At 41.9% G+C, this 25,770-nt stretch overlaps 1 protein-coding gene across 17 annotated transcripts in view; it reads right to left on the bottom strand.

Moving 5' to 3' along the window:
* Positions 1-25,770, bottom strand: part of cacna1g (calcium channel, voltage-dependent, T type, alpha 1G subunit) — a 237,074-nt gene that overhangs the window by 126,741 nt on the left and 84,563 nt on the right. For all 17 annotated transcript variants that reach the window (XM_055057671.1, XM_055057672.1, XM_055057661.1 and 14 more), the window contains 2 exons: positions 17,568-17,680; positions 2,018-2,151 (listed from right to left, as the gene is read on the bottom strand). In XM_055057671.1, the coding sequence (XP_054913646.1) occupies positions 2,018-2,151; positions 17,568-17,680 (247 nt within the window). The remainder of the gene's footprint in view (positions 1-2,017; positions 2,152-17,567; positions 17,681-25,770) is intronic.

The raw sequence follows: 25,770 nt of genomic DNA, 5'->3' as shown, positions 1-25,770 counted from the left end.
CAAGCACGCGCGCAAGCGTATGCCAGACTCAGGGAAACGCGTTGCGTTCACCCGTTTTCTGTTAACGCGCCCTCTCTCAAACACACACACACACACACACACACGCAACCACGCGCGCATGCACGTATGAAACACGCAACCAGCTCCAGCAATTTCAAGAAATTAACTGTCAAAATAACCAATCACGGTTAACATAAATGAACAAACAAAATCTGCTTGAAAGTCCTTCAGAAAAATTTTGCATGTTTAACAGACTTCTGGACTCAAGCAGTTCCAATTTAAACATGCAGTTCTTCGGAAATGAAAACATCCCCCGCTCTGGAATCTAAAATAAAAACAAAAAACAAAAAAAACACTCATCACAGCGGTTAAATCTTGTTTCTTTTTTTTTAGTTTGGGCTTTAAAATGACTTATTTGAATTATTCAAACTTGAATCTGTAGGCGATATTCTCTAATCTAAAGATACCCGGTAACCATAACAGGAAATGACCCGTTATGCCTATATTCTGTGCTTTTTATCGCCTTTGACAAATATTTGACCGCTCTTCTTGTCAGAATGTATTGAACTCATTTAAAGTGGTTGGATTCCTGGAAGAGATTTCGATTTTAAACAAAAATACAAAAGTTTTAAACGGAGGAAGACTGTATGCTTCCAGAACTTTGTGGTTGGACTGATTTGACCACTTTGAAATAACAAAAAAAAATGACAGGAAGTGGTAGGAGGAGGATGCTGGCGCTGAAACTTTTTAAAAATGGATACGCGTGTGGAAAACTTGCGAAAAAAGTTTTGGGGCTGCACCGAAAAGTTGGGTTTGAAACCAAAAACCAAGAATAAAGGTAAAACATTAGGAGAGGAATATGCCATGAGCTTTCTGATAGTTGTGCAATGAGTCGTTCCATTGGGTATTTTGTACATATTCAAACCTGTATTTATATTTTTGAATAAAAGACATTTTTATTGTAATTTTAACGATGAAAAATTGTGCAACAAAATTTGGAACCAATCCTCTAGTTAAAAATAATGCCTCACTTGAAAATCTAAACAATAAAACCAATTCTAGATTAGAAAAGTAGCACAATAAATCCATACTTTTGCAGTATTTTCTTTTAAAATAATTTAATTTGCACAATGTATAGTCATTCCATCCTGAGAAAAGAACAAAATGGCTAGCATGCTTTTTTACTTTTTGATAACCCCAATTGATGCTTGATGGATCTGACCAACTATCAGAACTGAATGTAAGGTAACAATTCAAAGTCCACATTTAATACAGTCATATTTAATCAATCACAATATGCCCTGACAAGGCTCACTTGTCAGATTAAAAGTACCTCTTCAAAACCTTTACGCAGGTAGGTGTTAAACATATTTTCCTTTAACCCCACATTTCTACAATAAATGTGTTTCTGTATTGGTCTGATGTAATGTTCTTTTCATAATCTAAAAGCAGAAAATTGTCCTAATTAACAGAAAAATATCAGTCGTTATCACTGAAATCAGTCAACATTTCACTACTATTCCAAAATATTGTTTATGTCTACTGTAATATGATGCGTGAGCTGAAAAAAAGACGACAACATGAAGATCCTCCGTTGTGTTTTGACGAAGGACACTTGTGCACAGGAGGAAGCGAGTCCTGTTCCCACTGACGGACAACAGAAGCCGCGGCAGAAGGGTGGCATTAAAACCCAGCGGGGGATGCAGTGTGAGGAAAATGTCAGACCTGAACCAGCAGGCTAGACTCTGCGACGTGTTTCATCAAGTCGGAGTGTGTGGAGTGCTGCGTCAGAGGTGTTACGTCCTGCATGTTTGCAGCTAAAGACTGAGTGCAAAGGTACGTCTTGTCAGTTTGTAACGACATGTAAATCTACATCTTAAGCATCCCGAGCATTTCCCAAAGGTCACTGGAGTGTACTGAGAGGCAGCTGAAAGAAAAATGTTCGTCCCTGTTGTGTTTACGAACACCTTGGCGTTTGGCTAACTGAGAGTTCCATCGTGTGACGGTGTAAACTCACCCAGCCAATACGATGAAGAAGTCCAGGCGGTTCCACGTGTCTCCGAGGTAACACTTCTTGCCAAAAATCCCCAGGGCTACCATCTTGATCACCATCTCGATGGCGAAGAAGGCGAAGATGAAGTCATCAAAGTCCTGCCCGGACACAGATAGAGCAAACGGGTTAACGTTACGTTTTGAACATCATTCGGCGCTCTCTTGAAGGTCATAAATCTGCATTTATAAATCTCGAATATGTTTGATTAGACTTTATAGTCATCTACTGAATACCTTCCTCTTGTCAAGATCAGGCCATAGAAGTAAAAGGTACAGCAGGGAAACTCAGACTTCCTTTTTTTCCCCCAATAACACACACCGGCTAATTTAGGGAAATCCAAAGGCATTCCTGGACAATGAAGGATTGAAACTCCTACACCAAAACTGTTTCAGGGTCGACTTGCAGTGGGATGTGGGTAAAAGCCTGAGTTTAAACCCGCATCAAGGAGACAAATGAATACAGGTAACGTTTTCTCCACAGTGAGAAAAACCACAGACTCTGGCCCAAATAACTCAGTATAAACATTAAAGTATTCCACTTAATACATAATTGTCTGAATACAGCCGTTGTTGATTAGCTAATTTAAACATCTGTTCTACTGATGATCTGCCAGAGTTGATGTGAGGGTCACCTTTTTATTTTCCCCAACTGAACCGAAACACAGAATTCCAGAATTGTCAAAGTCGCTGACCTACTTCCATGTCCCTTGCTATTTTTTTTTATACATAAACTTTTTCATGACCTGTGAGATGTGACACCCTTTGGCCTTGTTGTCAAGATGTTGTGGTGTTGACAATTAGCAGAAAAGCACTGCACTCTTTTTTTCTTTCATAAATCACACGTACATTTAAGATTTAGCGCGTTATGTTGACATCTTGACAGCTATCCCTAAAACATGGCTAGCAGGTTTTTGTGCCCTCCAGCAGAGAATTGGAGGACGGGATCTTGCGCATGTTACGTCACGGTGCAACGTGTCTCCAGGCAACCCAGTTCTGTAACTTGTTGGTGAAGACTGAAGGATTTAATACACTATGGTCTGTTTTTTTATTGGCCTCTATCTCGTCTAGACATTTCTTAATGTATGATAAACATCCTACTGAGGGCCTTTGACATCATTGAGACAGTTTATGAATTCCTGCAGAGAAATTCATGTTTCTTGATCCTGAGGTCAGACAATTGCGCTGGATGGGAAAAGGATAACAGCCTCCTTGTAGCAGCAGAGGATTAACATTTTTGCTCGACTGCACTTAAAAATGCCTGTGTGATGTCCTCAAGTGATCGAATAAGAATTTTGTTATACCTTCCATTACTAAATGGCAGTGGAAGCCAAATCGCGGCAGCTAATGAAGAAAAGCGGCATAACCCGGGGCAAAGCGCTCATCACGTTAATCAGTATTCCTTCTCTTCATTACGGCCTGTCTGGCCTCGGCCCTCCCAAACTCCTCTTCAGGCCGAACCGAAGACAAAACAAGGGCAGAGAACTCGGGCGAAAGGAGCAAGTGCCGCTTTCTTAAAATACGGAAATCGATGGGAAACGACAAAAAGCAGAGGTGGAGGAATTTGGACTGAGCTCGGCGAGTAGAGAGCTCAGAGTAAAAAACAAAAGCTAAAGAGAAAGGGGAAAAAAAATCTGGAAGGAGATTAAGGCACAGGACACCCACTGATAGATGAGTCATCCTAACACGAACAGAGACGTGTATAAATATATCAGATCCTGTTAGCTTAAGAAAATGCTAGCCCTCCACTGCTTTAAAGTTCACTGGAAGTAAAAAAAAATAAAATAAGTTGTGGCTGATGGAGGAATGTGAGACTGTGACAGCGTGTTTACAGCTCAATAATCTCAGCCTGTCTCGGTTTCTCGAGCTTTCCCAGCATCCTCGGAAAAAAAAAAAAAAGATTTAAAACAGCAACACATGAGCCGCTCTTTCACAAACCGTCAGACCGTGGAACAAACAGGTTCCCTTTCCAGTAGTGACCGTACATCACTGCAGGTGTTAATAAGTCGTTTTCGTTTCAATATTTTTTAGACACCACTCATTAACTCCGCGGAGGCAGCAGAGCCCTGCAGCGACCTGTTCAATGAAGCAAAACCCCCAGAGGAAAGGGTCAGACAAAGAAAAAAACAAAAACAAAAGCAGTGCGGCTCCGTCTGATCTTCATTTCATCTGACTGGGAAACGACTTGCACCGTCATCTGGGCACCACATAGTTTCTGGTGAGCTGCTTACTGTATCGTGTCACAGGAGGTTGTTATTTAGACGTTTCACATCGCGGTGCTGCTAACAGGAAGCCTGAAAAGACGGGAACGGAATGCAAACGGCCGAGCTTCAGGCCAAGACACCTACGGAATTTGCAAAATGTTTGCACACGTCACAAAAAAACAAAAAATAAATCAAGCTCTTAATCTGAAACAGAAATGTGGAGATACAAAAAAAAGAGACTTTGAAATATCCATCCATCCATGTTCTTTCACCCTTATCCCATTGGAATCAGGAGTTGGGGGTTGGGTACTGCTGGTGGCTACCTCCAGGTGGGTTCACCCTGGACAGGTTACTTCATTGTCACAGGTTTTCCTTCCACTCAACTTTTTGTGAATACACTTTTTCATAAAATTCCAATTTTCTGAGAAAGATTTTGTTTAATTTTTTCCCCTGTAAGCTATAGTTATCAAAAAGACCGTTTCACTTTTTGAAACGAGTTAACTTTATCACATTAACCAAATTAGAGACGTGTTTGTACGCTCAACTTTGTTATTGTAACATAGAAAAATGAGAGAATAAGGCGGGTCTGAATACTTTTGTGTCCATATTAACTTATTGAGCTTCTGCCTGCTGACTGGACCGAGGCCAAACCTTTCTGACCACAAACAAGGTTTCCCTTTTGTTGTTGTTTCTTTTCCTCAAATGCAGATGGAAACTCTAATTCACCAAGTCAACAGGATTCGCTGGCCAGAGGGGCGTGGGCGGGTTCTCCTGGTGGGCCGGCACATGGCGACTTGGGCTCTCTAATGGGGGAAATTGATTCTCTCAAACTCGTGCGAGACGCCAGCGGAGCGTGAAACCATCGTCTGATCTCCGTAGGACGCAGACTCCACTCGATGTCCGAGTGTTGCCGCGGCAGCAGTAGGCTCTTCGCCAATCAGAGGCTAAAATGGAAAACACTGAGGCTTCCTCAAAGGGAAACCCCCTCCCCAAAAAACCTGAGAAACTGTTTTGCTCCACGCCTGTCTGGAGCGTACAGTTCAGTGGCTCCTCGTCCATGTGGACGGCGGAGGAGCCTAATCGCCACACGCTCGCCTCGGAGGGATTTGACACCATTGACCTGTTCTGAACGGCGCAACGCACACACACACACACACACAACTCTAATTTCTACCATCTTACTGCATTAGTACACATATGACTCAGAAACCGAGGGAGTATAGGAATTTTTTGGGAAGCAGGTGAATATAAAGAGAAAACAAAAGTGAGGAGTCAATTATATATGACGATGTATATAGGGCCATTTAAATATTGAATAATAATAATAAAAAACAGTAAATTTCTATTTTAAAAAAATCTGAAATTTTTAGATTAATCTCAAAGAATTTACATTTGTGAGCTTCAAATATTAAAAATTGCCTTGAAAAAGAAAATAAATGTTGAGATTAAAGCTCAGAAATCTTCTAAAAGAAACTTGGAAATGTGTGAGTTTCAAAAGTTGAAAATGTGCAAGAAGAAAAACTCAAAATAAGAATTTCGGGGACTTCTGAGTGTGAAAAAAATGCTAAAAAAACAACTAAGAACTATTAAATTTCTGAGTTTCAAATGTCAAAATTTGACTTTTTTTTTTTTTTTTTTTAGAAAACTTCAAAATATCTGAGCTTTTGAAGGAAATGTACTTTTTTTTTTCATCTGCAATGGCCCCAACATGACATTCGAAAAAGCCTTTTCCCACTTGAGACAATTGACATGATTAATCTTTGATATTGTGCAACGTTATTTAACAAACAAAAAGGATTATTTAATCACCATGAGACAAAGCATAAAAAGACAACATAGCCAAAGGGACATTTAAGATAAAACACAAAAATACACCCTAAAAGTTTCTCTATTGGCTTCTGTGAGACATTTTCTGCACAAACAATTTAGCATTTGGAATCTGAAGATCAGATCCTTGGGCTCCAACATCGATTACTTTGTGGTTTGACGCAAATAACTTCGCAGACCTGATGTATGACATGATCAAAAATTTTTTGGAACATATTCTTTGCCTTAATTTTGCTGAAATGCTTCACCAGTTGTTTGGTGTAATGCTGTGAGTTTCACTACTTCCACCACTAGAACCGTTTTGTTTGTCAGAGGTTTCCATGTAATAAAACTGACCTGTTTGACCTGGAAAAAGTGTAAAAATATGTCCATGCATATTCAATTAAAAGTATAAAAATAAAGTCAAACAATAATGTGGGTGGTTATACAACAGCCTGTGGCAGCCTCGACAGAATTACCTGAATAAGTCATTTCTAATGCGTTTTTCGGCTTTATCTGTTAATCCATGCCAGTACAGAAAGTTCTCATTTCATTATGTGCTACAAATCCTCGTATTTGTTGCAAACAAAGCGCGGTCGCCTCTGCCAGATATGGCAAAGCCTTCACTTCCTGTGCAACCAGAAAAGTCCTGTAAAAAAAAAACATCAGCCGCTGTAAACGCTTCACACAATAAACGGCGTGGACCCAGGTTAATCGTTACAGAGAGCAATTAGGGTGAACGTAGGGATGCCACACACGTCCAAACAGCCATTTGTTTGCCGAGCACCCATTAGCGGTGCTTTTCTTAAGATTGGAATCCTACAATAGCTGGCTTTCTATGTGGCAGGAGATGAGTCAGGGCGGGACGAAATATTTACAGCAGGGCGTTGTAGGTCAACGAGTGTGGACGCAGAGGACAAACTTCCGCTGGTTACAGCTTCATTTGTTCGATGCACAAATCGCTCTGCGCCTGTGATGAAAAAGCAGGACATTCTCCGTCTTTCTTCTCCGCACTTCTACTCTCGCCTCTCGGCACCAACATCTGGATGGGATTCCTGCTGCACTGACTGTGAGCTACTGGCATTCTTCCACCTCCTTATGCAGTCTACCACAGACTTTCATCTCTCCCGTCTTCCTCTTATCTTTTCTCCCACTGCCTCCTTCTGTCTCGCAGGGAGTGGTGGGGAGTATCGCTCCCTTATTACTGTATATCATGTCTCCCACCGTGGCTTGAATGTATGCTCGGCAGCTGTGTGAAAGTCTATGAGCGGTTTGCATCGTTTTATTTTAATGCTTACCTCACCACAGTTTTTTAGCCAACTCACTGACATAGACGGAGCCTCGCCAAAAACTCCACAGCCCTTAAACACGTCCACATTGTGTGACTTTATATGAGGGTAAAGTGGCTGAAAAGTCATACGTTGTTTTCAAAATGCAAAAAGTGCCCTGTGGATTTGTATTCAGCCCCTACTAGACTCGCTGTGGTCTCAAAGCAACTTCTACACCATGTTTGCTGTGTTCCACACATAGCTTTCGGCAAACTGCATACAAGAGAGCCAATACTTGAGGGTGTGTACTCTTTCCGTGCACCCTAAGGGTATTTTCACATGTGGTAGACCTTTACACGTGGTTCAACTGGCTATCAAAGTTGCAACATTTCTTTCATTTTCAGCTGGCCAAAAGAAACAAACTAATAGAACAACCTGTTAGTGTCCTCGCCTCGCCTGGCAGCAGGAACCACCTGGATACAACATGAAAACCTCTGAGGAAGACTTAGAGCAACTTCCTTCTTCACAAAATGTAAAAAACTGGAGTGGCCTCAGATTTTAGAGGTTGTAAGAATTTCTTCCTCTTTACCCACAATGCCTTGCGTTATAGTCTACGTCCTGCTTTGGGAGCAGTCTCATTTGAACCACACCAAAGTTCACTTCAACATCATCTAGTGTAGAGTTAGTTTTTTTTGGTTCGCATCGGAGTTCGATTGCACGCTCACACTTTACTAAGCGAACCGGACTTCACAGTCTTTAGAGTGTGAATGCACCCTAACATGATGTTAACCCCAACCTACTATCTCTGTCCTTTTTCCTTCACCTCATTCACAATGATGCACAAATTTGAGTCTAGTACATCAAAGCTTGTGGTTGAAAAGCAACGACACTTTAAACAGTTCAAGTAATTAGAATTTTGTAAGCACAGACAGATAAAACACATCAGAAAACCTCATTCCCCCCGTCCATGTCGCTGCCGTCTAACCTCACACAACTCCCTTTTCATGCGTCTTCCTGCGTGAACGCCCATATTCCCTCTCACATTGCCTGAGAGCGAGGGTAAACACACGTGCGGACCAGGCGCACAGACATCAGCCGTGCTTTGTTGCGAGTTGCCGAAGCGAAGTGCTGACATTGCGGGGCCTTCTCATCGCCTCCTGGGCGCAGCCTTTATGCTCTAAGTGCTCTTAATCACTAAGGATGAGAGCACTTAAACACTCCCTAATGTCAAACGCTCGAGCGTCAAAGCTATTAGATATAGCATGGCACACAAGTGTGAAGTCTGGCAGCTCCGGCGGACTAAACACAAGCATGCTTGTCATCTATGGTTGGAGGGAGAAAAAAAAAAAGGAAAAGGGTGATCACAAATAGATTATTATTAGCTTGACCATGTCTGAGTTGTGACTGTCCAGTTGAATTTGTTTCTATTTCTGAATTAGCCATGGCAAGCGCCAACAAGTCATGGTAACAGTACAGACTCCCACCCTGTAGCGTACTCAACCTTTACTCTACTCAAAGCGGACATCAGCTGGACACGTCAAGGTCAATTTTTTGACCTTTGCCTCAAAAAATTGTCCGCACTTCTTTAAGTGTTCCAAGACATTTGATTTTAAATTTGATTTTTGTGTGTGTTGTGGTAGAGCTGTGGAGGAAAAGTTGGAACGAGTTTCACTACGAGTCCACTTCCCTGGTCTCAATACTAGTTGAATATACTTTTATTCACAAGAAATTATTTTGGATGAACAATAGCGTCAGGTTTTTCCAGCATCTTTCACATCTGCAGATAGAATGTTTATTGAATCTCAGTAGAAAAAATGACTTTTTTCTAAAATGCGAGCCAGGTAATTTGTCTGCAGGTTAGAAATTCAAATCTTGTACCGCAAGCAGTCAGGCAGAAATGAGAACATTTAAGGTTTATTAGTCATTTTTTAAATTACATTTGATTCACAGTGCAATAAAAACTTTGCTTTAAATTACTACAAATCAATTAAAGTGCAAAATGTACTCTTTTAGAAACTATAAATATGATCCATTCATTAGTGAATGTCAAAGAAATATAATCTCTGTGTTCATGCTGTAAACACATTCTAATAAGTGCCTCTCTATAAAGGACTTGGGGTCTTTTCTTCTTAGCTAGCTGTTAGATTGCCTACATCTCCCAGAATGCTGTTTGATTCTGTACCGAACTTCAGTGAAACTATTGAAGATTCTATCGGACGTATTTTCTATTGATATTGATCACGTGTGTCATTAATGTCCTATTCTCATGAGTAGTTTTGCAGGCTCCACTTCGGTGTCACCTGACCAGAGCTCCCTCTAAATGTCTTGTAGGACACCCAGCAAAGTCTTGGGTTCGATTCCCGACTCTGGGACCTTTGCTGAATGCCTTCCCCTCTTCTCTCTCTACCTACCTCCTATCTGATCAGCAAATAAAGGCCAATAGTGCTAGTAAGAACTTAAAAAAAGCCTCTCCATAAATTTATCAGACTTGTATACTGCGCTTGTTGATGCTGTTGGTTCACCAACATTTTGAACATCATGCACATATATTCTCTAGGTTCCCAATTAATCTACTACATGTTGGTCTGATTTTAAAATCCAAACACACTCACTGGAAATTAGGCTTTCAGCTTGACAAAATCTGAAAATTCTAACACTTTAGCAAAACACCAAGGCTTTGAGAGGATTAAAGGCCATCCATGCAGACAACACCGTCAGCTGACAGATTGGGTTTTGACTGAAACGGGTGCTGTCGATTCAGTGAAAACCCTTCCCGCGCCCTCGCCCAAAAATAAATCTCAGACACTCTCTATGCTAATTTTGCCTGTCACAAAGTCTAAATGCCATTATCATTGGGGTCAGGTGCTTTCATCACATGCACAAGCACGGGCGCGCAGACAGGCGGGCGGGGGGACAGCCGTAAGTGGCGGTAAAGGCGGTGAACGCCTCATGTGGCGAGAACAATAGACCAGGCTGACTGTAATCTGCCATTCAGGCCCAGATCCACTTCTCACAGGTGGAGGGGAGATAATATTGTGGGCTCAATCACCGCCAATTTTCGTCACAGTGAGGTCACAAAAGCAAGTTTAGAGGCGCGGCGCTTTCCACAGGGGCTCCTCTTCACGGCGTTCCCGCTCTGCAGACTGTCTTCTCTGGGTGTATCTCTCTAATCCTCTGTTCAAACAGTACTGACAACGGCTTTATTAGCTTTCGGCTGACATCACATTGTACTGTCACTGCTTGGGTGGTAGGGGAGTACAAGCTCTGCTGTTCAGATAGGAATGTTGCTTTGAAATTTGTCCTTCTGGGGTAAAAAGTTAGAAAGAACGAAAGAGAAAAACAAGGGAAAAAAGAAAGTGAGGCGGTGCAAGTTTGGCACTTCTTTGAAATTTCTCTATCAGTCAAACCTTAGCTCATGCCTGTACTTTCTTCCCTCTAAACTGCAGAGCTCTCTGATGTGTCGTCTTCTGTATCAAGCACAACATCCAAGGTCTGTTTGCCAAAAGGGATAAACTGTTAGACGGAGGATTATAGCTCTGAAAAACATAGCAGTAATGCTATATTTATTTGCTTTTTGGCATCGGAAAGACTTGTAAAGATCGAAGAGTGTGTTAAGAAATGGGTTGTTTACATTGACTGTTCGACTCCTGGCTCTGACTATGTCCACAAAGAATCTGCAACTGTCTACTGCTGCATAGAGTTCAGCATCACAACCCGAGTTCAGTCACCGGTTTCAATCGAATTTTTTAATTTCCAGCCAATTAACCAGTGGGTGCATGGGAGCAACAGAAAAGCCACCGACCCAACGATCGTTACGCGTGTCGTTATTAATCTGTTGGGAAATTGTTATTTGAAAGAGCTTGAAATAATTGCAGTAGAGAGTTTTAATCAGTGAGGTCATCAGATTTGTAATAACAAAAACAAAAGTAGAAAAAACAAGAGCCAGAAAGGAGAAGAAAATGTGCGTGCTGGTTACAGTGTGCTGGTTTTTCAAGATCTAAATTAAACTGGTTGTTGAAAACGGCGTTCAAAAGAACAGAGGAGTTTGATTAAAAGGTTGATTGGAGGAGCAAAGAAAGGCAAAAAGAAAATGACGAAAATGACAGTTTCAAATGGATACTAAAACCAGAAAATACTTTGAAGACGATGGAAAACTATCGTCTGGATGGAGCCAAAGACAGAATGGTCACGATTCGGGCAATTGTCAACTCCAGGGTGACCAAAGGCTAAAACCTGGGAAATTAACAGGAAAATCAATTTGAGGTCTTTACGGTCTGAATATTTCAAATCTATTGAAAATTGGTTTTCACTGAAAGTCTCATGGACATATTTAACAGTGATGAAGTGCTGGTGAAGCATTAGTTGCACCAGACTAGTGGGTTTTCAAAAGACTTTTTATGTATTGTAAATATTAGAATGTGGAGCAAATTGTTTCAACAAAATTACTACATTTTTCATGGACCACTTGTTAGTTGACAAAGCACTTTTGTCGTAACCTTTTTAGAACACAGGTTTTTTTTTCCACTGTAGTGTTTTTATCAAAGCACAAACAGAGCCCATGTCCATGAATTAGGTGGTAGCTAGATCTGTGAGGAGAGACAGATCACAGAACAGTGTGTGTAGGTCGTGTGCCTTTATCATCTCTATAGATGACAGCGAGATTGAAATGGAGGAAGCGGGGCAATTACTAACAGTGTGTTTAACCTTTGGGCTACGAGTTCATCTGAGCTCCGCAGGAGAGACTCGCCAAATTAAATCACATCTCATAACCCGGGGCAGAGAAGTCAGAGAGCATGGAGGGGCTCGGGCTGCCGTAGCTACAGCAGAATCTGAACCTCAACTCCTCGGCTCTCACAAGAGCTGCAGTTTTCGAGATGTCATCTCACCATACAAGTTTGTTAATGTCAATTTCACTCAAATCCTTATGCTTGCCTATTGTTCCTACTTGGAACACATGAAATCAACTTATTAAAATTAGTCTGGGGAGCAGATGAAATTATGCAACTGTCTAATTAATCAGTTCACCTGTCCTTCACTGTCCGTCACGATCCTTCAAACCCACCCTCCCTGACAGCACCTCATCTCTCCTCCTGCTCTTCATTCCATCGCCCTCATCCCTACTTTCAATTCTCATTCTTCATCCACTCCTCTTTGTTCCAGGTTCCATCTGGACGTTGGTGTGATTAGAGAAAAGACTGTTGCTTGAACACTGCGCCCCCACATTGAGTCACCACCATCTAAACCTTTATCAGGAGTTCCCCCCACAGCCTCCTCATTGATACATCCCCACGTTCAGACCATCCATCACCTCAACCCCTTTCTTCAATTAATCTGTAAACTCATATCATTGTGGTTGTTGGTAGAGAAATTACTTTTGAGGAAAACTTGTTCTCCTGCTGCTTATTAGATCCCACTCACTAACTTTTGCCACAATGAAGAGATAATGTGTGTTATTCACTGCGACTGTAACTGCTATTAACGTCAGGCCTTCCTTTGTTTTTCAACCCCCTATTTTCAGCTTTTCTTTCAACGAGTTTCCTTTCCTTCAATGTTGTCATATTACACTCCTTGTTTTTAAGTAGTCGCTCCTTTTGTGTCTGCCTTTCAGTCTTTTGGTGTGGAGCTGGTTGGTAGAGATGTTGCCTTGCGGACAACGGTCCTAGGTTGAAATTTCTGCCTGGCGGTCTTTCTGCATGCAGTTTGTGTGTTCTCCCTGTGTTTGTGTGGGCTCTGTCCAGGTATTCTGCCTTCCTCTTACAGTCCAAGAACATAAATGTTAAGTCAAATCTATCCAAATTGTCCTTAGGGTTTGTCCCGTCTGTCATTATGTTGTCCATTGATGGTCTGGCGCCTTGTCTAGGGAATACCTGGTCTCCTGCCCAGTGACTGCTGGAGGTTCAAGGACCAGTGGGTACAGACAACAGATGGATGGGTCCTCTTGGCATCAAGCTCACGAGTCTCTGCAATGCTGCATTGAGCTTTGCCAATGATGATTTAGTTGATCAATAAACTCTTGTATTCTCTGGATTCTCTAAAAGCAGTAGAATTGCTGTCCTTTGGTGTTGAAAGGAGTCAGATGAACCTGATGAACCTGGCCTTTGGGGATTTTCAGGGCATGTCCCAGTAGGAGGAAACCCCAAGTCCAAGATGGAACAAAAAGGATGGTGTATGTCTCTTCTGTCCTGGGAATACCTTGGGATCTCCAAGAGTGAGCTGGAGAGTTAGCTGGGGAGAAGGTTCTCTGCATGTCCCTTCTAGACCTGTTGTCTCTGCAAGCTAATCTCAGAGAAATTAAAAACTGTGTTCGGATGGATTGTCATTTTTTTCCTCTTTATATCTTTCTTTTCCATCTGTTGCCATTCCATTATCTGTCCTGCATTTTTCCAGTTTATTCTCTCTCCTCTCTCAATTTGTTGTCTATTTCTTCTAGCCATTAATTTAACTGCTTTTGCTCTTTCTACTCTGTTCATGTTTTGTTCCTGCAAACTCACTATTTTCCTTGTCCAATTTGCCATTTCAAAGTCGTCTTGGCAAATATTTCCTTCCAAAATTCCTTCTTTATTCATTGTGTTTCCTTCTTTTGCTCATTCTGTTCTGCTTTCCTTCTTGTTTGATTTACATCCTCTCCCCTTCTTTTTCCATTTTCTTCTTTTCCTCCGCTAAACATTGTCTCATTTAATTTCCTCCTACTTGTTCTCTCGAAAGAGTTTTGATTTTAATTTGTTTGATTTGTTTTATGCTACATGCCGTCCCTTTCCTTTCCTCTTCTTTGCTTTGCCTTTTTTCTTTCCTCTCAAAATACAAGTCCATATTAGGTAAAGGAGATGGAAGTAGATGCATCTATCTTCTGGAGGTAGAAGATTGAAATAAACATTCGACTTAAAATGCGTCAAAGACTATAAACGTTTGAACCACAAAAATTCGATCTAATCCCAAAAAAGTGCGCAGAGGGAGGTCTGTTCTCTCCCAAATGACAGAGGCTTCTCTTTTTAGGACGAAGCTGCTCATTCCTCGGAGTCAGCGGACGAGAAAATAGGATGACTTAGTTCTATCTATTTGGAGCCACTTAGCAAGCACCTTGTCTGCTCACCGCACAAGACGAACGGCGTTGGAGAGAGCTGATGTCGCCCCGCCGCGCCTCGCCGCTCGGATCCCTCACCCAATGCAGAAGTTATTTTCCTTCTCTGTATTTCACAGTACAAGCATCAGTGTATCTCCATTAGCTTTTATGGTGTTAAAGAAGGTTGACAAATGAATGGCAACGCCCCCGCACATGACTCTATTGTTTGTTTTCCATCTTGGATAATGAAAAAAGAAGAGGACTGTGAAAAGGTCAGAAATGCTGGAAAACGTTCGGAGAGCAGTTCTCCCTCTGGAGTTCCCACCCTCTCTCTGAGCCCCTGTTTCGCTTTCGTTTGAACAACGCATGCATGGGCTTGCGATGCGCCATTGAAACGTGGAGTTTTTGACGTTTGGCATGCCTGATGCCGTTCCGCGTTTGGAGAGTTTGGATGTGTGCCTGTCTGCTTCATCGCAGTCGGAGGGTTTTCAGCTGGTGGTACTTGTTTTATTGAATAAAGACTCATCATGTGTGATGTCGTTACTTTCACCAAATAATAATTTAAATCTCAAGTGAGAAGTGAGCTCATTACCAGCTCATTTATTTTTATATTCCAAGCTGATGACTTCTCAAAGGTCCAGCTGCAGTGGTTTGCAAAAGTATCTTTAGACATTTATTTCACACTTAACCGCCAAACCTTGTTGTATTTTGTTAGAGGGTTAATATGCGTTTTTCATCCACCTGGTGCCAATTTTTTTTGCATAATAAAGTAACTGTACTACCTTCAGTTGTTATAAAAAAAGCTGTCTATGTCAAATATGATTTAAAGAATTCTGACTTCATAATTTAACACTTTGTAATTGGACCTCTGTCTATTTAAGGAACTAATGCTCTTCCTTCAGGAAGTCATCACAACATGGCTCCTCTATTAACCTTTTGACAACATTTCTACCAGCATTTCAATGAGAAGTAGCAAGTGCTGTGTGCTGTTACAACATGTGCTTGCTATTTGCTGTTGGCTAGTCTGAAGGAGCTGAGTGTGGGAGATGCGGGGGAGGGCTGCTCTGGGAGGTGGAAGCTTGAAAACTGAAGTTTCAAGGCACCTCAAAGGCAGTGCTAGGTCCATCCAGGCATTTTTTACAGCTGAATGGTTGCCACGGGAGATTAAAAAGATTTGTGAAACATTCATGAAAGGATCAAGGCACCACTGCTGAGGTAATGGCATTACACCATGATATCAATCTCAAAAAAGTCCATTTTACATATTTGCGAAACGGCAGAAAAACTAAACATGGCACGCATTTACATGGCAACGCAGTAAGCATCTTTTGCAGCACAGAGCTTAAATTGTTCCTTTTTTTCTTATTCATTCTTATTCGTCGTCAGATTGTGGTCAGAGTACCACAGATTGTGCTTTAGGTCTGGGCGTCGACGAGGACATGAAACCACATCGATATCCTGTGATTTAAAACTCAATGTTCAGGTTCTTTGTTTTCCTTCTTGACGTACTGAATCCATAGAACTCCATCGATTTCACCAGCTTTTCCATGGTTTCTAATGAGAAGCAACCCTTCAGTAATGATTCTGCCACTGTGTGACTATGCTTTGACGTAACCTCTTCCACTGTAGTTCTGGTTGTGTCTTTAGTGCTTTTGTCCCCCTGGAAGGTGAATCTGTCCTCTAGTGTCAAGTCTTTTGAACTCTACACCTGTGCCTCTGGTCGAGTATAAGTTTTCCTGTCAAAAGATTTCAATCAGCGTAAAGGAGACAGAATTTAAACGTGCATCATGCTTAAAAACAAATGCTTAATCTGCAACACCTTTTTGAAAATTATGCATTTATTTAAATATTTTAAAACCAAACCCAAAACCTGAATAACCTCAAATTTGTCTGAAGAGGCGTGTGTTAGAGTGGTAGTGTGAGGCGCAGACGAAGGCATTTTCCAGGCATCTAGGGGTTTCACAAACTGCTGAAATGGAGTAGCACTATGGGAAATGTCAGGTCAAGCTTGAAAAGACATAATTTGTCCCACCGTAGAGGAAATCAAGGGGGCCTTTACTGCTGCTCTGAACAGGCTCCTGGGAGATTGCTTTGAGGTGGTAAAGCCTCTGTTGCTTACGGTCATGGCCGACGCTTTGGGTGGTAAAACAAACATCTATGGTTTGGGAATGGGAGAGCCTTTTATTCCCATGGAATTTTTATGGTAAACTGAACATACACTTTGATTGGCAAATTTATCAAACTTTTATAAAGACCTACATTTAGCCTGTTTAGCCTTTTTTATGCTTTTTGTATTCCTCATGGTGACCCATTCTTGTCTGATTAGCAGGTGAAGATATTCAGTTTGTTGACTTCTGTTTCTACACTCATGTTTTGAGAGTTGACTACAGCTTCATGCGGTCACTTATGTGGTTAAAGCTCGCTGGTCACAGATCCAAAATTTTGGTCTTCATGTCACTGAATCTGTGGACAAAAGCCCAAGGCTGTAGAGGAAGCCACTAGTGCATCTGATAAAAATGTCAGTTTCCTGGTGTCAGGGTGTAGGCAAAGATGGAGAGACGTTACTGACCAAGGGAACATTTAGATTGTGAGGCTATGGAGGTCAAATATTACTGACTTAAGAACTACAGAGACTATGGATGAAGGGGAGGGGAGAAAGACTCCCCCGACCAAAGAACCATGGATGCATCAATTTAAACGTTTACCTTTTCATATGAAAGAAATAGATTTTCCAGATGTTCCAAACAATTTGGAGGAATTCATTATTTGTTTTATATTTCTGTCTCAAGGCCCTTCAGCCAAAGGTCTCTTCCATCTTTCGCCAATCCCGAGCCGCTCTGCAAAACCACCCAACCCCGTTTCCCAGAGCCACTGTCCTGCATATCTTAGAGATTATCTACTCCATCACACTTCATACAAATGATTGGATTAACCCTAGCCCTATAACCTATTTCCTAAGCATGCCATTGAGGTCTGCAGAAGACTTTTAATGACTCATTCCTTTTCAAAGGACATCTAAATCAAGGAGGACAGTGGGCCCTGATGTGATGGTGGCCAGCTTGTTTTCTTCTACAGTGTTTGCTAACACAATGGGAGATATTTTATAGCAAATCATTGTTTTGCACCAGTACCAAATCACCGTGAAAGAACATTTTAAAGGACTCACAGTGAGGGACTTACCTGTAGAATTTTGCACCGCTCAGAGTCACAGTTGATGTCTTCGCAGGGATGAAACATGCCCAGTGTCACGCAGTTCAGCAGGATCACCAACATGGACGCTCGTTCGAACCATGTGGAGGAGGGCGAGTTAAGGAAGGCAACACGGCAGGATGACAACAGCAACAGGCAGAGACAACAAGCTGCAAACAGAAGGATGCGTTTCCTCCAGCGACCTCATTATGCTTGCCTCACCTGACAAGCGGATACCTCTTTCGGTATGGTTTGAAATCTAAAACTGTTTTCGAGAGCAAAATGAGCCACAGGAGAGTCGGGACGGGGTGGGGGAAGCAGGAGGAAGAAACCCACCTGTGGCTGACACTGCTCCCGTTCTGCACCGTTGGGCAAGGATCTGTTAGGCAGGCGTGCTGGTAAATGATCAAATTGTTGGGGAGGGAACTGAATAAGCAGATAAAAAACGATGTGAGACACAACAGAGGAGCACGCTAAGAAACTGGGACAAATTCGATAGTGATAATGTCAGTCAACGTGGGGTCGACGTGGAAGAGCTTAAACACAACTGTGACACAAACGAATGAGTCGGTTATAGAAAGAAAAGGGAGGTTAACACTACACACACACACACATCAGAGCTGCACACCTACATTTATCCCGTACATTATAGATTGCTACTGAAGCTGCAGTCTGCACCCAACCTGGTTAATAAGGTTAGGCGCAATAGACAGTTTGTCATCCTTTTGCGTGTGTGTCGGAGTGTGTGACGTGTGACCTGAAAGTCATAGAGGAAGGTAAATGTGAGCACACTGGCCAAGAGGAAAAATGACCTGCCGGTCTTTTACCACATTAGCCACCACATGATCGTTTATCTCGCTAACCCATTCCGAAGATGGGTCAGCTAGCCTTTTGCTAGCCCTCCACTGAATTATAAGTAGTCCAAATGAGCCATTATGTTGTATTGTAGCAGAATTCAGGGGTAGATAAATTCACCACTGAGGCATTTAATGATCTAAAAGATTGATGTGAGGAAAATGACCCCCGTAAATACCTTCAGCTGCCCAGAACTTGATTTAAAAGTCATGTAACAGTTTTTCACTATGTTTTTACTAGTCAATTCCTAAGTGTTCATGTGTTCAATGTTAGAAGGGTTTTGTCCAGATTGAACTACTTCATATAAGAATCATAGAAGTCAGATTCTAGGTCTCCAAAATAAATCTATAGATTTCAGTTCAGTGTAGAATTACCCAGTTAAGCTTTCATCAGTCTAAGTGCTATAGATTTTTAAATCAGAAGCAATCGAATAACGTCTACATTTTCTAATGTTAGCCATTTAGCTTAAGACAAATAGAGAGCTTGAAAGCAGATGTCAGCTTGCATCGTTAGCCGTCCGCGGTAGCATTACAGTTTTTTCAAATCAAATACACCATGCTGTTCTGTCAGTGTTTTGTTTTCACATTTGTACCTAGCATGACACAAAGAATTGTAACTACGCAGTTAGCTATAGTTGAGCTAACCGTCAAAGCAAGACGGCTACTTATATTACTACTTCAAAAAAGAAGTGAGAAACAGATACAGAGTGTTATAATAATAACTTTGACTGATTTTAGCAAGTATGTGGTGGTAGGAAGAGAATATTCTACTTCACTTATTTAGTCTGCGTCCAGCCACCAGGTTTTGTTAAAGCCAAATGAGCAACATTTGTAAAGTGGCACATTCAGCCAAAAAGGTAAATTGGTTTCACAAGTGGAAATGAGACCCTGTCAGTTAAATACATTTCCAGCAAATACAGTAAATCAGGGGATGCTGAGAATGAGATGGACCCATTACCAGACAAGCATCCAGGTTAAAGCAGACATATGTTGATAAAGGGAAGCATTAAATATGAATAATCTGACTAATTTAATCAATATGTCTTCCTCTCCTGCCTTCGCTCTCTTCCTCTGCCTTCCCAGCTGGCGGTCTATAATTAAGCAAAAGAACGGGGTGTTTCCAAGTGTTCTGCCCCACTGTTAAACCCATACACACGCACACACACACCTTCATGGGTGTCAGCATGCCAACAAGTGGTGACGCCCCGAGGGATGGATTCCATTACAAGGAAGATGCAGAGGGATATGCTCTGTCAAAATCCGAAAGCAAGACGGCTGCACGCTCCACTCCCCACAGACACACACTTTCAGAAATAACACTATCAAGCTAATCAGCACCTCAAAACACACTCCGTGTTCTGCTCTCTTGGGTTCTTCTCAGCTCTCTCACACTTTCGCTCCGTCATGCTTGCGCACACGCAAAAAAACACGCACACAATTAAAACCTCTTTCTTCTTGTTTAACGAAGGGAGAACAAAGAGCTAGCTTAATGTTCTGCCACGGATTTCCTCTGATTTTCATCTCACCGTCCACCAGGATGCAAGTGGAGGCTGAAGCCAAGTGAAGTAAGGTAACGGAAAAGTTGGATGTTAAAGACTGGGCTCGTCCAGTCTTTAGCATCGGCTCTTCTTTTTTTCATAATATTTGACGGTTGAATCCTCAGCAGGTAGAAACTGTACAAGGGCAATCAATACCGGCGAGCCGCTCTGAATACTTATCATTCATTGTGTTTTTGAGAACTCTCGCCGGACGCAGTCCTGCACTTGTCTCTTTCTCCACCCCCTTTCATCACACACAACGTCTTGGCTTTTTAAACAGTCGTCCTCTTAATCTTCGCCTCTCGCCAAAGATGATAAGGTTTTACCAAAAGCCGCTGAAAACATTTTTACTATTCATTCATTCTCTCAGGTAAGAAATTGAATCAGGTGTTTGGGGGTTTTTTTCTCCCCCATCGCTGAGAACATCTTTCATGTGTTGGACCAACACAAAGAGTGTGTAGTTGTGAAATAGTAGGAAAAATTTATCAGAAAAGTTCAAGAGAAACTGACTTTTTGGCACATAATGCTGAAAACATCAGGATTTCAACAGGTTCCTGAGCATCTTTGTTTTGATTGGATCAGTCAACACGGCACTTTTAGCCTGTAGCAGGTTGTACAATACATCTGTTGAGACGACTTTGGAAAAGTAAACCATGCCTCCATGCTCTGGTAACCTGGTAATCATCTCGCTTGTTCAGAATCTACATTTTCAGATGTGAACTCTAACACTGAGTATGCAAACTGGGTCGTCTTGTTTATTTATTTATTTTTTGCTGCCATTGTCACATTTCTCACTAATTTCTTTCAGTGAAACTTGTATTGCAAGTGTTTTTGACTGGCACCCACCGCCTTACAGCTTATAGGAAAAAGTTAATGGGCATCTAGTGAAACATCAAGATTGATGAATCTTTATCATTTTTCTTCGAGGACTGAAATGGTTGAGCCTTCAAATGAGTTCTATAAACTGGTTTCTTGGTAACCGGTATCTGGGACTGGACATAACATCTGCACAGCCAAGTGAATTCAAGCCAATCCACGAGCAGAAATGTGCACATTTATGCCGGATGACAGTGACAGATAGTACATTACAAAGGGCTGCTGCAGTCACACTCAATATTTCATGAACATCCTTCCTCTTTCAGTTTCCACCTTTTTAGTCCCCCACCACCCCCTTTTATGGCATGTTCAGCACTCTTTCTGGAAGAAAAAGTTTTATTTCCGTCGCCCTACCTCCATAATAATAGCAGGTAAGGCAGCGCGGATAGAAAAGTGAAAGGTGAGAGCCAACAAAGCCCTTTGAAGGGTTTGGAGAACGGAGGGATTGACAGGTGAGGAGCGGTACGCAGCTGTCTTTGACTATCTTACTTCCTGTTTTGCTTACCATCACATGAAGTGGTGGAGCTTTTGGGGCTTTATAAAGTTTTCGGCATTCCCTGAGGAGAGGAAGAATTGGCGTCTAGCTGTCATGGTACTAAGACAAGGAGCAATGTTATTGTCAGCATTTCCTCTAACAGCCGTTTTGGAGCCATCGAAGGGATTTCTTGCAGTAAAGCAACTATTTTAATGTACTGTCTTACAATTCCACTTCACAAATCTTCTAGAATCAGTTTTATTCAATGTTATAATCTATCTATCACCAGTGATTAAGCAAATGAAAAGTGTTTAATCACCAGCAAGTGTGAACAGCACAATAAAAGCAGAGCTTTGTCACCGGCTACGTTTCCACTGACTGTATAGTTGCGCAAATTGAAAATACAATAAGAAATGTGCTTTGTGGAAACATGCCAATTTAGAAAACAACTCATGTTTTTTGAAAAAAGGTCTTGAGCTAGGATATGGCAGTTTTTCAAAATTCAAACATATTTCACAAAACTGTGATGGAAACACCAGAATGTACCAGAATGTCCGTGTGCCGTTTTTCCATTGTACTCTCCGGGGCTGAGATTTAAGAGTTTAAACTCTGCCGGTGTCCTGAATGATTCTTTTATTGGGCAGCCTAGAGCCCCCCTTTTGAATGGCACCGCATTCGACCAATAATGTTATGAAATGGCTTTTTATGAGCCAATAATATCCAGAGAGTGACTGGAGCTCGTTTTGAAATGACTGTATTCTGTACTTTTTGAGACTGTCTCAAAAACACTGCTTGTTGAGACAAACTGTATAACAACTGAAAGTAATATAGTTATTTGATTGTGATATAAAGTAGCACCATGTGCCTGGAAAATACAAAATACTGCCCCTTCAACTGTACTTTTAGTTGTAAACATTTACTTTTCAGTTTGAGTTGAACAAACCCGTCCCGCCCTTAAAGAAGCAAGCTCATTAACAGTCTGAATGCAGTAATCTTCAGGGCATGTTGGACTGTCCTTAAAACACCCCTGAAACAACCCAGCAAGACATACTGGCATGTGTGTACCGCAACAGATGTTAAATTGATGTTTCATCAAAATTCTGTCAGGGGCTTTGAGCTTGTAAATATGTTGCCGCGGAGGAATGCCAGGAGGAGCGCCTCCGAGCCCCCCCGTGTTACGGCAAAGCATCACAGCTAACTGCGTGGAAAATCCTGCTGGTGTAACGCAGCGTATCCCAAACCGCCCGCTGACAGGGCTTAAAAGCAGCCCTGAGTCAGGAGCTGGGGAGTTAAGGAGGTGGAGGAAAATAGTGGCATATTGTTGTGTTGGCTGTATCAGTGCATGCCATATGAGAGGAGGGGGTTGGAGGAAAGGAAAGGGAAGGAGAAGGGAGCAAGGTGAGGGGCTGGTGAGGAGGCAAATATCGGGCCGGAGAGCTGAGAAGGGAGGATGGATGTGGGGAGGGTGAGGGAAGGGAAGGTGTGATACTGAGCATTCGGGAGGAGGAAAGAAAAAAAAACAAACACTGAGGGATCGACAGGCGAAATGCAAAAAGTGGAAGGCAAGCAAAAAGAGAAGGCGCGAGCAAAGTAGATAAGGCTGAACTCTCATTCATAATGGAGTTTATACGGTATATTCCACTGCAATGTGGTGTGTACGGGTATGTATCGGCGGAAGGGTAGTGGGGGAAAGATAACTGACCAAACAACTCTCCGTGCGTGGAAAAGGAGGGGTAAACACCATTAAACTTTTATCATCTTTTATTATTGATGAATGTATCCCCTCACTCCAAGATGCTATCCATTTACCAAAAAAATAAAATAAAATGGAACACTGCAACTTTGTTTTCCCATCTCCCTGCTCATGAATATGGATGCGTACAATCCACCAACTATCACACTGACACAATGGGGTCTCTCAGGAGGAATTATGGGAAGAGATCAATTTTTATGTGAGAGACGTGAAAGAAAAGGAGCGACTATACGATCTCGTTTTATCCTGCGTGGCCAGAAGGAATCCTGCTTATCGTCCAGAATGCCCTCGTGTGGATTCAGAGACCCAGACGGTTTGTGCGATTTTATATTCGAGTTGTACTTCTATTTCATCTCCCACACACACACACACACACACACACACATCTCTCTCATCATCTAGGAAGCACCCCTGTATCTTGCAACTGCGGGCTGCGAGTTGCTTAGCAACGCAGGCTTTCGTTGGGGAAGAATTAGGAAGTCGCATTTCGGTTGCTGTTAAGTCTGCAGCCGAGGCGACGAGGCAGAGTTGTCGCAAAACGCCAAGCGGAACTTTGAAGACTTGTGATGGGCCGAGACGTTCGCTTCAAAAAGCGCTGTGGGACGCAGAGACCGAGGAGAATGTGACTTCTCATCTCGCGATTGGAAGCCCGCTTTGTCACCTTCGCTGTACACCTCTTCCATCTGTGGCTTTTCAAACCATCAGCCTCGGGGGTGGCATGCGTCCAACGGGAAGAGAGGAGCGGAGCGTGACCAGAGATGATCTTTTACCTGTAGGGAGTCATAAGCCTCTGATCTACCATGATGGGAGCAGAAAATGATACTCTGCTATCCTGTTAAATGCCAGCAGGCCAGCATGTGAAAGCTAAAAAGAAGAGACGAGCTCAGTGATGCAATTTAAGGAAATACCTCTCCAGTCAGCGAGAAAGCAGGAAGGAAGACAATACTGTACCACCAGGCACCTCGGATGGATACAGTAGCTGCTGGCCGAGTTTCACGTATGCTAATTGTTGCAGCGTAATTTTATGACGTGCATTCTGTCATTGTAAAGGCTGATTTAAGACGGGCAATTTATCATCTTTTATGCTTCTTTGTCATGAAGTTATAACTGTGTTGCTCTAAAGACTGTATGTAGGTGACCACATTATTTTACTATTCACACTGTGTGTATGTTCTTATGAGCAACCATAAGAAGGTGACCGGCTTCTTTCAATGCCACATTGCGCTGCAGTCCTGTTACAGAACACACAAGAATCAAAAGTATGCAATAAAATTTTTTTTTTTTTTTTGTCCAGATGACTTCCAGCATGATGTTCTTCCTTTAAACCTGACAACATGGATGCCTGGTTAGGTGATAATTATTCCCCCATCTCAATGTCACGTCTCTTAAAACCCAAGCTGTGTAGAGTTATAAGTTCATAAGTTCACTTCCAGTCTGATGGGTGGTGGTTTTCTCTAATACTGTATTGGATTTCACATAAGACGTTCACTGCAGCATTAGGGTACCTTGCTGCTGATACACATCTTTGAAGGATATTAGCTAGCCAGCCTGCTAGGTTTGCCTTTGGTATTTAAACCGAACACAAAACCAACACGCTAGCTAGTTAAAATCCTTCTATTTAAGGACGTTAGCTTAAATAGAAGCTAACGTCTTCTACTTAAGAAGATGTTAGCTTCTATTTAAGTTTCTATAGATGGTAGCTTTTTTAGAAGAATGTTAGCTAGCTAGCTAGCTACCAACCGGTTACATGTGTAAACTAGAATGTTCGCAAGAAGACCAACCTGAGCGCAAATCTTTTATTCTCAATGTATTGTACTTGAGTTCTAACAGTAGCATGAGGCAGACATTGTCCAACATTTCTAGTAGACCCATCAACTGAACCAAAGTAGCATTTACTGCTAGCTTTATCTTTAAGCTACCAGAGATGCAAAATGATGCATCTCTGTGCATCATTTTGTCTTTGCTCAAGTCATGGCCCTTCGGCAGACTTATCTGTCAGACCAAAACTGACAGATATCGTTATTCTGCTATTAATATGTCTTCACTCGATCATTAAGATGCCATCTCAGAAACAGGGCCACAGACCCCCCAACACAATAAAACCAGAGCTACATAAAATCATGGGACTTCATCACTCACCCCAACAATAAAAAATGTATAGCAATGCAACTATTTAATGTGAGGATAAGACATTGCAATGAAAATGCCAACATTTTCATTGAAATAAACTTCCTGTGAAGATATTTGTGTTTTTGCTTGGGCTTTCATTATTTGCTGAGTTGTAGAACTGGCTAATAATAATTCAAAAAATGCAATGGGAATATAACCCTTTACAACCTTAATAGTTCAACCTGTACAACTAACAAACTTAACTGCTGCAATCAAATACAAAAATGAATTTGGAATAAACCATAATGCAGTTATGCAAAAATACTTTTTAGTTTCTACTTAATGATGCACAAAGTACACTGCTCCGGCTAGGGCAGCTCAAACAGCTCTCCATTTGATGGATTCTGAATCCCTATGCAATGTTTCCAAGGCGTGTTCATCTGTTATCTACACAACACGACCAGTTGTGTCAACAATAGACAGATTGACAAAACAGACACAGAGCCGTTAACGTAGATTAAATAAAAAGCACAGAACCCAGATCGACATTGAAATGCGAGCACAAAGAAACACCCGAGGCTAAGAAGTT

This window comes from Poeciliopsis prolifica, unplaced genomic scaffold (genome assembly GCF_027474105.1).
Source record: "Poeciliopsis prolifica strain line A6 unplaced genomic scaffold, Auburn_PproV2 SCAFFOLD048, whole genome shotgun sequence".
NCBI classification, from domain to species: domain Eukaryota; kingdom Metazoa; phylum Chordata; class Actinopteri; order Cyprinodontiformes; family Poeciliidae; genus Poeciliopsis; species Poeciliopsis prolifica.
This window is presented reverse-complemented; position numbering and strand designations above follow the sequence as displayed.